Source organism: Microtus oregoni, unplaced genomic scaffold (assembly GCF_018167655.1).
Source record: "Microtus oregoni isolate MIOR12 unplaced genomic scaffold, Mior012 000033F_ref0000390, whole genome shotgun sequence".
Lineage (NCBI taxonomy): Eukaryota > Metazoa > Chordata > Mammalia > Rodentia > Cricetidae > Microtus > Microtus oregoni.
In genome coordinates, this window is record NW_024543092.1 from 27569633 (window position 1) to 27580324 (window position 10692).

At 32.9% G+C, this 10692-nt stretch overlaps 2 protein-coding genes across 2 annotated transcripts; one reads left to right on the plus strand and one right to left on the minus strand.

Annotated features, from left to right (window-relative positions):
• The first annotated feature begins 3962 nt into the window (after nucleotides 1-3962).
• Nucleotides 3963-4898, plus strand: LOC121466518 (olfactory receptor 5W2-like). Its single transcript, XM_041680268.1, has one exon. It carries the CDS (start codon nucleotides 3969-3971, stop codon nucleotides 4896-4898), a length of 930 nt encoding a protein of 309 aa, XP_041536202.1. The 5' UTR covers nucleotides 3963-3968.
• Nucleotides 4899-9450: 4552 nt separating this feature from the next.
• On the minus strand, nucleotides 9451-10383 carry LOC121466514 (olfactory receptor 5W2-like). The gene has a single exon (XM_041680256.1). The coding sequence runs from the start codon at nucleotides 10375-10377 to the stop codon at nucleotides 9451-9453; it is 927 nt and encodes a 308-aa protein (XP_041536190.1). The 5' UTR covers nucleotides 10378-10383.
• Between the last annotated feature and the right edge of the window lie 309 nt (nucleotides 10384-10692).

The following is a 10692-nucleotide window of genomic DNA, read 5'->3' on the forward strand; positions in this document are numbered from 1 at the left end:
TGTGTGCTTAGAATAGATGTGGTACACATACTCAAAGACACACAAAAGACTGACCAACATTAAATAAAAATACATAAAGTCTTAAAAAGAATTAAACAAAATGTAATATAAATTTGAATGGCTTGTCATGGGAGAAAATGTATTTAATTATACATATTATCATTGTTAGTGTAGATGGAATTGAATTAAAATTGATGTCAATTTTTCCTGCTAATTTCAGGAAAAATGATAAATGATAATTTTATATTAACACAATGCTCTTTAAATAGTTTGATTGCAGTTAAATCAGATCTTATCTATTTCTAGTTTATTTGAGTTTAATAAAATATCAAATGTAGCAAATTTTAAAACAATGATTTACTCACCTTTCAGTCAGAAATGCTATTTTCTTTAAACGAACATATTGTGTTCTTTTCTGATTCAAATAAGAAGGAAAATCCCTATAAGCTATTTTGTCTGTCTACAGTTGAGCAATGAATATGTTTTAATTTTCATTTTCCTAATTGCTAAAGCTGATGAATCTCTTTTTGAATTATTTCTTAGTTACATTTATATCTCTGGATGAAAATGCTCGGTTCAGGACCCCATTTGTAACTGGCTCACTTGTCTCCATGACTTTGCTTTGGGGTTCCATTTTTATCAATGTAGTAATCTTGGCCATGTATATTACTGGTTTAATATTTCTCCCATTCTGTGAGCTTCTTCTTCACTTGGGTGGCTGCTTTATTAACAGAATTTTTGGATTTTATAATTATAGTATTATATTTCAAGTTTGTAAATGTGGGCTTCATCAAAAACAGAGGCTACATTATAAAATGTTCTTCCTATTGTATATCTTGCAGGGCACTGTCTATTTATTATAACAAATGCAGGATTTCTGGTTTTGCATTTAGGTCTTTGAACATTTGAATTAATTTTTTGTACAACCATACAGACAGGAATGATTCTTTCCTTCTTCACGTGGACACCTGGTTTTCTGTTCCATTTGCTGAACATACTATGATTTCTCTAATTTATGTTTTTGACTTCTTTGTGAAATATCAGATGATAGTACTTAGAAGGACTCATGCTTAGGTATTCTGTTTGATTCTAACAGGTATAATTTTGTTACAGTATTATGATATTCTGTTTATTATTCTAACTCTGTAAAATATATTGAAATATGTACTGGCAATAGTCTCAGCATTTTTCTTTTCAGTCAAGATTTCTGAATTATCTTGAGTCTTTTGTGATTCTCTTTCTATTCCAAGATATTTTTTTTCTTTCTCTGAAGATTGAAATGAGTATTTTGATTGAAAATGTGTTGGATCTGTAAACTAGTTTTGATAGAGTTGTCATTTTTATAATATTAAGTATACAAAATGCCTGTGGGAAACTGTAACTGGTGTGTTACAAATGAAGTTAAATAATGAAAATGTGTTACAAATGAAGTTAAATAGTGAAACTTCACATAGAATTAAAAGAAGAGAATTATACCACCCTAAAATATATCCTACTTGACTGGAGAGATGGCTTGGTGTTTAAGAGTACATGATACCCTTGCAAGTTCAGTTCATGGGAACAAATGAGGTGTAACCATAGAAAATTCAGTACCTTCTTTTGGACTCCAAGGGTACTATTTCTGTCTCCCTCCAACTTAATGTATCTCTGGTTCTTTTTCCTGCTCTTGAGACTCTTTTCCTCTTATTTGGTTGCCATGTCCAGTATCAATATGAGGGCCTTTACCTTGTCTTATTGTGTATTATCTTGACCCGCTTTGATATTGTCTTTGAAAGTTCTGTTATTTTTTTTGACAAATAATTGGAGAGGGAGTCTGGGAGAGAGGAAAGGTGAGGAAACTAGGAGAAATGGAGGGGTTGGAAAACAATGTTCAGGATGCATTGCATGAGAGAAGAATCTATTTTCAATAAATATTTTTAAAGTAAAATATTTTGTGGTTATGAAATTTGGGTGACAATGACATTCACTACAATTAAAATACCTATTCAAAAATAATTTATCCATAAAGATCATTAACTTTATTACTAACCAAAGAGGAGTACTTTCAAAAGTAAACATAGGAATGGATCCTGACATTGTAGAAAATTAACAACTTTATCATGTATACTTACTAAGTTCTATCTATCTATCTATTATTTATCTATCTATCTATCTATCAATCACCTATCATCTTCTGTCTATCTATCATCTATCTATCTTTTATCTACATATACAAAAGTGTGCACATATATATGTACATGTTGTGATTGCATATGTACATATATATGAATATATATGCGCATATGCATTTGTACATATACCTGTATACATATATATCTATCTAGTAGCATCCTTACTGAAATAAATAAAGTTGTGAACACTTGAAGCTACATGTTTGCTAAAAATGGTGATGTATTTTCAGAGGAAAGTATAGGAGAAAATATTAATTGGTTACAGCAAAGCCAGGGGGAAATGATTTCACAGCCTTCAGTCCCACATGACAGCTGGCATAATAAAATAGTGCAGAGTTCAGGCAACTAAGTGTTGCTCTTCTCAGGTGGGTTTCTACATGTCTGTATGCTCAGAATCAAGGTAAAAATGAAGCAGTTTTAATTTTTCTTAGTTAGAAACATTTTTTCAGGGATGATTTTATTGCCTGCTTAATTTAGATTATTAAAGCCAATTAATGAATATTATTTTTTAAACAGAATCAAGTTTCTCCTAAAACGTTCTAGTATACCAACATAGATTTTTCACAATTTTATTCTAACCTTTCAACATAAGACAGAACGACATCTATTTTTCATGGCCATTTATGTGGATTTAAGTGACTTAAATATAAATAATGCTTGCAATGTTTATATATAATAAAATACTCTTCATATTATTTACACAATCTGAATAATGCAAAAGTATCTGTCTTTGGAATTCTATTGCTCACTAAAAACATAGAAAAATGCATATACATATAAGAAAAACATACATGAAAATGCACATATGCATAAGAAAGCAGATATATTTTAGAACATTTATTGTGCTCCATTCTGATTGCATTTTTTTTAATTGTTAAAAATGTAAATAGCTAAACCCAGATCTATGTGATAATTTTTTTGGATGCTGCCTGTTTTTAGCCATCTAACTTGTCAAAAGAATTATACTTTGGTACCAGGCCACTACTAACGATGGATAAGGACTAATATTGCAAACATAACGTATTCTAATAGCAATGATCAAATAAATGTTATCTTGTGTCTCAGTAGATTACAACATAAAATAGAATAGACAAAGAAAAATGACTAGAGTATATAAATACAACCAACAAAAAAGTCAATAGATTCTATATTTATGTATATTTGCACATGGACTTGTACACACACAGAATATAGTAAAATGCTGCTCTCAAATAGAGAGTTGGGCATGGAATGCGGTAGAGAGGGAGGGTAACTTGCATGGTGCTAGCTTGAGAAAGGGAAGGGGAACTCATGTAACTTTAGTTCAATTAAAAACATTAAAAAAAAACAAAAAAATAGCTGTCTTAGTTTTTACTAAATTTTTTTTGGATTTGCATTTCTATAACTAAGCCTATTTATTCATTTTAAAGTTATTATCAATGACTATAAATCAATAACATGTTTTAAGCTCATTTGATTGTTCAGAAAACAAATAACTAAAATAATTTGTGTTTTAATACAATAAAGAACAGAAATAATAGTCCCTTCATGTAAAATCTGTGTCTCTAACATCTGTGTTTATTTCATTTCATTATTAATGTGGTGCATAGACTCATCTCAGTTTCTCAACTGTCTATCTCAGATAATGTCAATGTTTGTCATTAAGAAATAGATTAAGAAAGAATCAGGACTCTAACATTTCTATACTATAAAATGGATGAGAAATAACTGAATTGTGTTCTATTTGTTGATACCCAGAGGTTAAAATGTGTTTGTATTTTCTATTTCTTTCCTCAAACGTATAGACAGGAAGAAAAAATGGGCATAGGAAACTGCTCACTGAATGAATTCATTTTCGTGGGAGTTACTAATAATGCTGAGATGAAAGGGACACTGTTTGCCATATTTCTACTCATCTATCTCATCAACCTTTTGGGGAATCTTGGTATGATCATTTTGATCAGAATGGATCCACAGCTTCACACACCGATGTACTTTTTCCTGAGCCACCTTTCTTTCTGTGATCTCTGCTATTCCACTGCAATTGGCCCCAAGATGCTAGTAGATATCTTTGGTAAAAATAAGTCAATTCCCTTCTGGGGCTGTGCTACTCAGTTCTTCATTTCCTGTACTTTTGCAGACTCTGAGTGTGTGCTCCTGGCAGTGATGGCCTTTGATAGGTATCAGGCCATTAGCAACCCTTTGCTCTACACAGTAAACATGTCTAGCAGATTGTGTTCCATGCTCATGGCTGCGGTTTACCTGGTGGGAACATCAGATGCTTTGATACATACAACTTTGGCATTCCGCCTATGTTTCTGTGGGTCCAATGAGATCAACCATTTCTTCTGTGATTTGCCTCCTCTTTACCTTCTTTCCTGCTCAGACACTCAAATAAATGAGCTGGCATTATTTACCATTTATGGTTTCCTTGAACTGAGCACCATCTCAGGGGTCCTTGTTTCTTATTGTTATATCATCTCATCAGTCTTAAAAATCCACTCTACTGAGGGAAGATTCAAAGCCTTCTCTACCTGCACCTCACACTTGACTGCAGTTGCTATTTTTCAGGGAACCCTACTCTTCACCTATTTTCGTCCAAGCTCTTCTTACTCCCTGGATCAAGACAAAATGACTTCTTTATTTTACACCCTTGTAATTCCCATGCTGAATCCACTGATTTACAGTCTGAGGAACAAGGATGTGAAAGAGTCTTTGAAGAAAATTAAAATAAATAGATGGTTTTAAATATTTTTTTTTAGAATTATCACCACTTTTCTTCATTCACAAGCAGTTTTAGTTATTCACCATGTTTTCCAGACTAGCCCTTGAAAACCCCTCGCTTCAAGTCTCCCACGTCTGAGAATGCTAGACTATCCCAGATAGCCTGTCTTTGCATTACATTTTATTAAATTCAATGTGAAGGCATCTATACAATTGCTTATATTTTTATTCTTCATTTTCTTAAGTCTCTCACTGAAACATTATTTTAATAAGCAAAAGTCATGGACACCTACCAGTAATCCTATAATGTTACAACAAGTGGTAAGAGAATTCTGTGTCAAAGTTTGGTTAGAATCCATAATTAGAATCTGAATTATAAATCATAAACATTCTTGTCGGAGCATCTGGAAATTGCAAAACTCTTATAGATTACTAGTTTATCTCTTTTTTAAAGTTAAAGATGTACAAAGAAGGTTTAAGAGGAAGGAAAGGGCTTTCATAAAGATAACCATGAACTGTAGCTGATATCAGCTTTCTTGGTAGCTTCTCTATCCATCTATGCCCACTTCATTTTATGGGTTAAATGCTCCCTTTGGTAGGTCAAAAATAATTATCTTGCAAAGCCATTGTTAACAATCACTCCAGTTCTCTTAGATAATTTTCAATATGAGATTGTGGATATCCTTGCTCAAGGACTGTCTGTCCCACTCGTTATTTAAGCATCTGCATTGTATATTTGATATGACTTGTGGAAACAAGTAAACTCACCAATGACATACTAAAGTAATGATTGGGTTCATGCACATACAAGCATGGAGAAACGGTTTTCACGTGCAGCAAAGCTGAAAATACAGACTCAGTAACCAGGGAATTGTTGGATGATTATTTTAAAATACAGCCATGTGAGACTAAAATAAGAAAGTAATACGGATTAATGAATTGTTTATTTTTTCATATTCTTAAACTGCTTTTTATATTTTATTGACTTTTGGTGGCAATGCAAAAATAAGCTGAATTAAATTAAAATATTGCTGAGATAGTGGCTAGCATAGTAGAAATAAAAGCAAGCTGCATTATCAGCTGTAGCAAAATTGAAAATACAGACTCATTAACCGCTGAACTGCTGAATGATTCCTTTAAAATACAACTGTGTGAGATTATAATATGAAAAAAATACTGATTAATGAATTGTTTCTTAATGGATTCTTAAGCTGCTTTGTATATTTCAATGGTTTTAATTGGGTGGCAATGCAGAAAAAACTATGATGAATTTAATGGAAACATTGCTGAGGTACTGCCTAGCATATTAGAAATAATAGCAAAGTGAAAAGATGTCAACTTTTTTGCCTTACTCAAGGGCTTTTTTAGAATGACCTAATGTTTAGTACATGTAAAATTATTATACATCACCTTTCCTACCACTTGTTTTTAGAACGTTTCTCATCTTCGATTAGTGTTACATGCACTCTGCTTAGTTTCTGATCTTATTGTATCATACAACAAGTAGACTGTAGAGATTGATCCGTCTAACTCAGTAGTATTTATCTACAGCCGTCAGTTGGCATTTAAAAGGGAAGGTGTTGTGTAGAAAAGATGAATAGGGAAATAAGCTATAAACACTTCAATAGACAGTCCCATTCAAGGCAACAAAGCCTCTGAAATTGTGGTCCACAGTCCTGTGCAAGCTTCAGACCAAAAACTAATCTGTGAGAACTTCATTTGAAGTCATAAATTCTTTTAAATGAATCCAAGGGTCAGAATTCCAACTTCACCTTAGAGGCACATTATAATAACAATAATCGGCTCATTGTGTTTTGAGACATTGATGACTTTAATTTTCTTTTTCTTTTGTTTACATGTTGTACATAATACAATATGATTAATATGTATCTGAACTGGCTGTTCAAATATAATAAAATTCAAATATCCATTAAGAAGAATAAAGATAACTATTGACCTGTTTTCCTCTTTTAATTTATCACCAAATAAATTCTACTACATTTTGCATAATCTTTGATATAATTGAAACAATGTTTTCAGCCATGTTGTTTTTCTTATATTTTTGAGTTATGGTAACAAAATATCACATATTGGTATATCTCACAACTCCGAGGAAAAAGCAGTCCCAAATCAAGATAAAATGTGGAGAGTGCTGATATCACTTTTTTGTTTCTTTTACCATAGATAGTCTTCCTTTCAATTCTTTTTAGTGCCAGAAGGAGAGAGAGAGCTTTTGACTTCTATGTGGCTAGGTTCATAATCCAATCTTTGAGCACTCTGTCTTTATGAATTTATCATGTCACAAAATCTTTGTTACATATTAGCATTATTTTTATCATTCCTTTTATGAAAAATATCTCACAAAATACTCCAATATGAATTTCTCCTCTCCCCATACTCCCAAATACTCTCCACTCAGCTACCCAACTCCTTGTCTTTTCTCTCTCTTTTAAACAAAAAAAGAAGCAGGCCAAAAGCACTAGCAAATCAAACAAAATACCCCCCAAAAAATAACAAGAAAGTCAAACACAATGTTTTGGTATTATTTATACCTTTATTTAGAAACATCACAGCTCTGGCCACTGATCACCATTCCAAAAGAAAGTGATTTGATGGAGAAATCATGCTACACACAGGTGTTTATCTAAATGAAGACTCTTTATCAGGAATTTTTTCTGAGAACTTATATTTTTGCCAGACAGTATCATAAAGCAGAGGAGTACCTGGTCTTCAATTCTGAAATATTTTCATGCAGGATCAATTAATACCAAAGCAGGAAAGCTGAATGTGCTCAGGAAAATTAGTACATATCATTGTGACTGCCAATTAATGGGCTTTACTGACTTTCAAATATAGGTCCATATCCAAATTATTTTCAAAATGATTTTCCAGAGTTCAACTATGAGAAAAATGGATCAATATTATATTTAAAAATGTGTGGCAAGGACATAGCCACATGTCATTTGTTTCTATATCATGAACTTAATTATTTAGAGAAATTTCAGTTTTGTATATACAACCATTTTATATACTTTATTCAAACCTTAAACTGTCTATTATGTGCATTGAATTTGCACATAGCATTGTCCCAACAGTGGTTAGCAAGTATTACCATATTTCATATCACATGGGGTTCTGTTTTGTTATTTGTTTGCTGTCTCATTGTGTTTCTCACCTATGATTCTAGGATTTGTATAACTCAGATAATTCATCATATAAACAAATACATGCTTTTTCTTTTTGTTTGTTTTCGAGACAGGCATTCTCTGTAGCTTTGGAGCCTGTCCTGGAACTCTTTCTTGTGGACCAGGCACAAATACATGGTTATGTGTTCTCAATGTGTACAGAAATTTCAGAAATAGATGCAAATTAATTAAAAAAAGCAATTGAAGAGAATTATTTAACTAGGGCTGACAGAGTAATAATAACAAATTAGAAGCCAATGGAGGAAATGATGGGAGAATTTACAATTCCACCAATCAGTTATACATTGCCAAAATCTGGTACTTATTTTAAACAACATGGTTGACCTTCCAAATGTAGGTTTCCCTACATCTTGACCCCTCTAATTGGAAAAATCACTGTATAGCCATTTCCACCCTATTGGCATCATTTGTATATAGAAACAGAGTAACTACCTTCCAAGAAGACGTTATTCTGAAACTGGGTTAGACAATCTTCTCTGAAATTGAGTCAATGGGGTTTAAACTCAAGATTTCCCTGAAGTTTTACTAGAATATGCTTCAGGAATGGATTCATATGCAAGGAAGTCTAAGGGCTTGTGAGAATACTCCAAGAAAATAAGAAAAAAGTCTTGTGACCTCAGTTTCTTCAAAACACAGAATTGCTATTGGAATATGTTTTAGTGGTCTTCCAAAGTCATGACAGATAGAAGTGAGTTTAGTTCAGATTACTCATTAGTGCTTACTGCTAGTTATTCATTTGTTTAAACTGCCCTTTATATGCCTTTAGGTAAAAACACGTTTTGTCATATATAGCTTGGCCTTGTTGTATGTACCCAGCTTGAACTCATAAAACTTTACTCCTGTTATTTTTATTAATATTCAGAGTATAAACTGTCTGAGGACCTGGATAAAGTTGGCTATTGTATGAGATTTTAGTCCTTCTCATTTATTGACTCCATTTTCCCCAGTCCCACTGTCTCTAGAATGGTAATAAAGTCTATGTATATTATGAATATAGAGTAGTTGTCTTATTTCATCTATATATAATGCTCACCACTGGTTAGGCTATTTAATCTTCCTTTAAAAATATTTAAATCTGTTTAAAGCAATGAGTAAATGCCCACCACACCAAATTTAAATTTACATTGAGGGAAAAGGAAGGTCACATACAACTTGAGAAAAAGTTAAATTGTTAGGAAAATTTCCACAGACAGAGAACATCATATAGTATTTGAGAAAAATTGAGCATAGATATTAACAGAGCTTTCCTAAAACTAGATGTGAAACTTAGAATATATTTTAGAAAATATGTAACGATAGAATGTCTTGTATATGTGATGTGTAGATAGAATTAAAATTAAAAATGTTCAGTTTATGTTAGAAATTATCAATCACCTTTTTTTCTTCAGTTTCTCCAGAGCCGTTTTTACATCTTTGTTCCTCAGGCTGTAAATCAGAGGGTTCAGCATGGGAATCACCAGAGTGTAAAACAGCGATGTCATTTTATCTTGATCTAAGGAGTAGGAAGAACTTGGCCGAAAATACATAAAAAGCATGGTTCCCTGGAAAATTGCAACTGCAGTCAAGTGGGAGGCACAGGTAGAGAAAGCCTTGAACCTCCCCTCAGCAGAGTGGATCCTAAAGACTGATGAGATGATGTAGCAATAAGAGACAAGAACTCCTGAAATGGTGCTCAGCTCGATGAACCCAAAAATGGTGAATATTGCTAACTCATTGGCTTCTGTATTTGAGCAAGATATTAATAGAAGAGGGGGGACATCACAGAAGAAATGGTTGATCTCATTGGATCCACAGAAACACAAGCGGAACGTCAAGGTTGTATGTATCAATGCATCTGCTGTTCCTACCAGGTAAACCCCACCCACAAGCAGGGAGCATAGTCTGCTGGACATGTTCACTGTGTAGAGCAAGGGGTTGCTGATGGCCTGGTACCTATCATAGGCCATCACTGCTAACAATAGACACTCAGAATCTGCAAAGACACAGAATGTCAAGAACTGCAGAGCACAACCAACAATGGGAATTGATTTCTCCTCAGCCAAGAGGTCTACCAGCATCTTGGGTCCAATTGCTGTGGAATAGGTAAGGTCACAGAGAGAAAGGTGGCTGAGGAAAAAGTACATGGGTGTGTGGAGCTGAGAGTCCACTCTAATTAGAATGATCATCCCCAGATTTGCCAGAAGATTAATGAGATAGACAAGTAGGAATGTAGTGAAAAGAGCTATTTTCATGTCAGAGTTATTGGTAATTCCCAAGAAAATGAATTCATCAATAGAGGAGCAGTTTTTCTTGTCCATTTTCTTGGATAAACCTTAAAAATTAAAAAAAATATGTTCACAGTACATTTATTATGCAGAACAGTGTTATATCTCTAAATTATTTTGTCCTCAAAATATGTATAATTATACTTCAATCTTCAAATAAGCTTCTATTACTTAATTTTAATAATCTACCTGACATACCAGTTGTCATAATCTGTAATTGAGAAGGTATTTTGACATATACCAAACTGTATATGTCTGTTTTTCTGAAATAGCCTTCCTTGATAGGAAGATCTTTAAAATAATAAATTTATTTTGTTATATAGAATAAATGCAAATATATTATGTTAC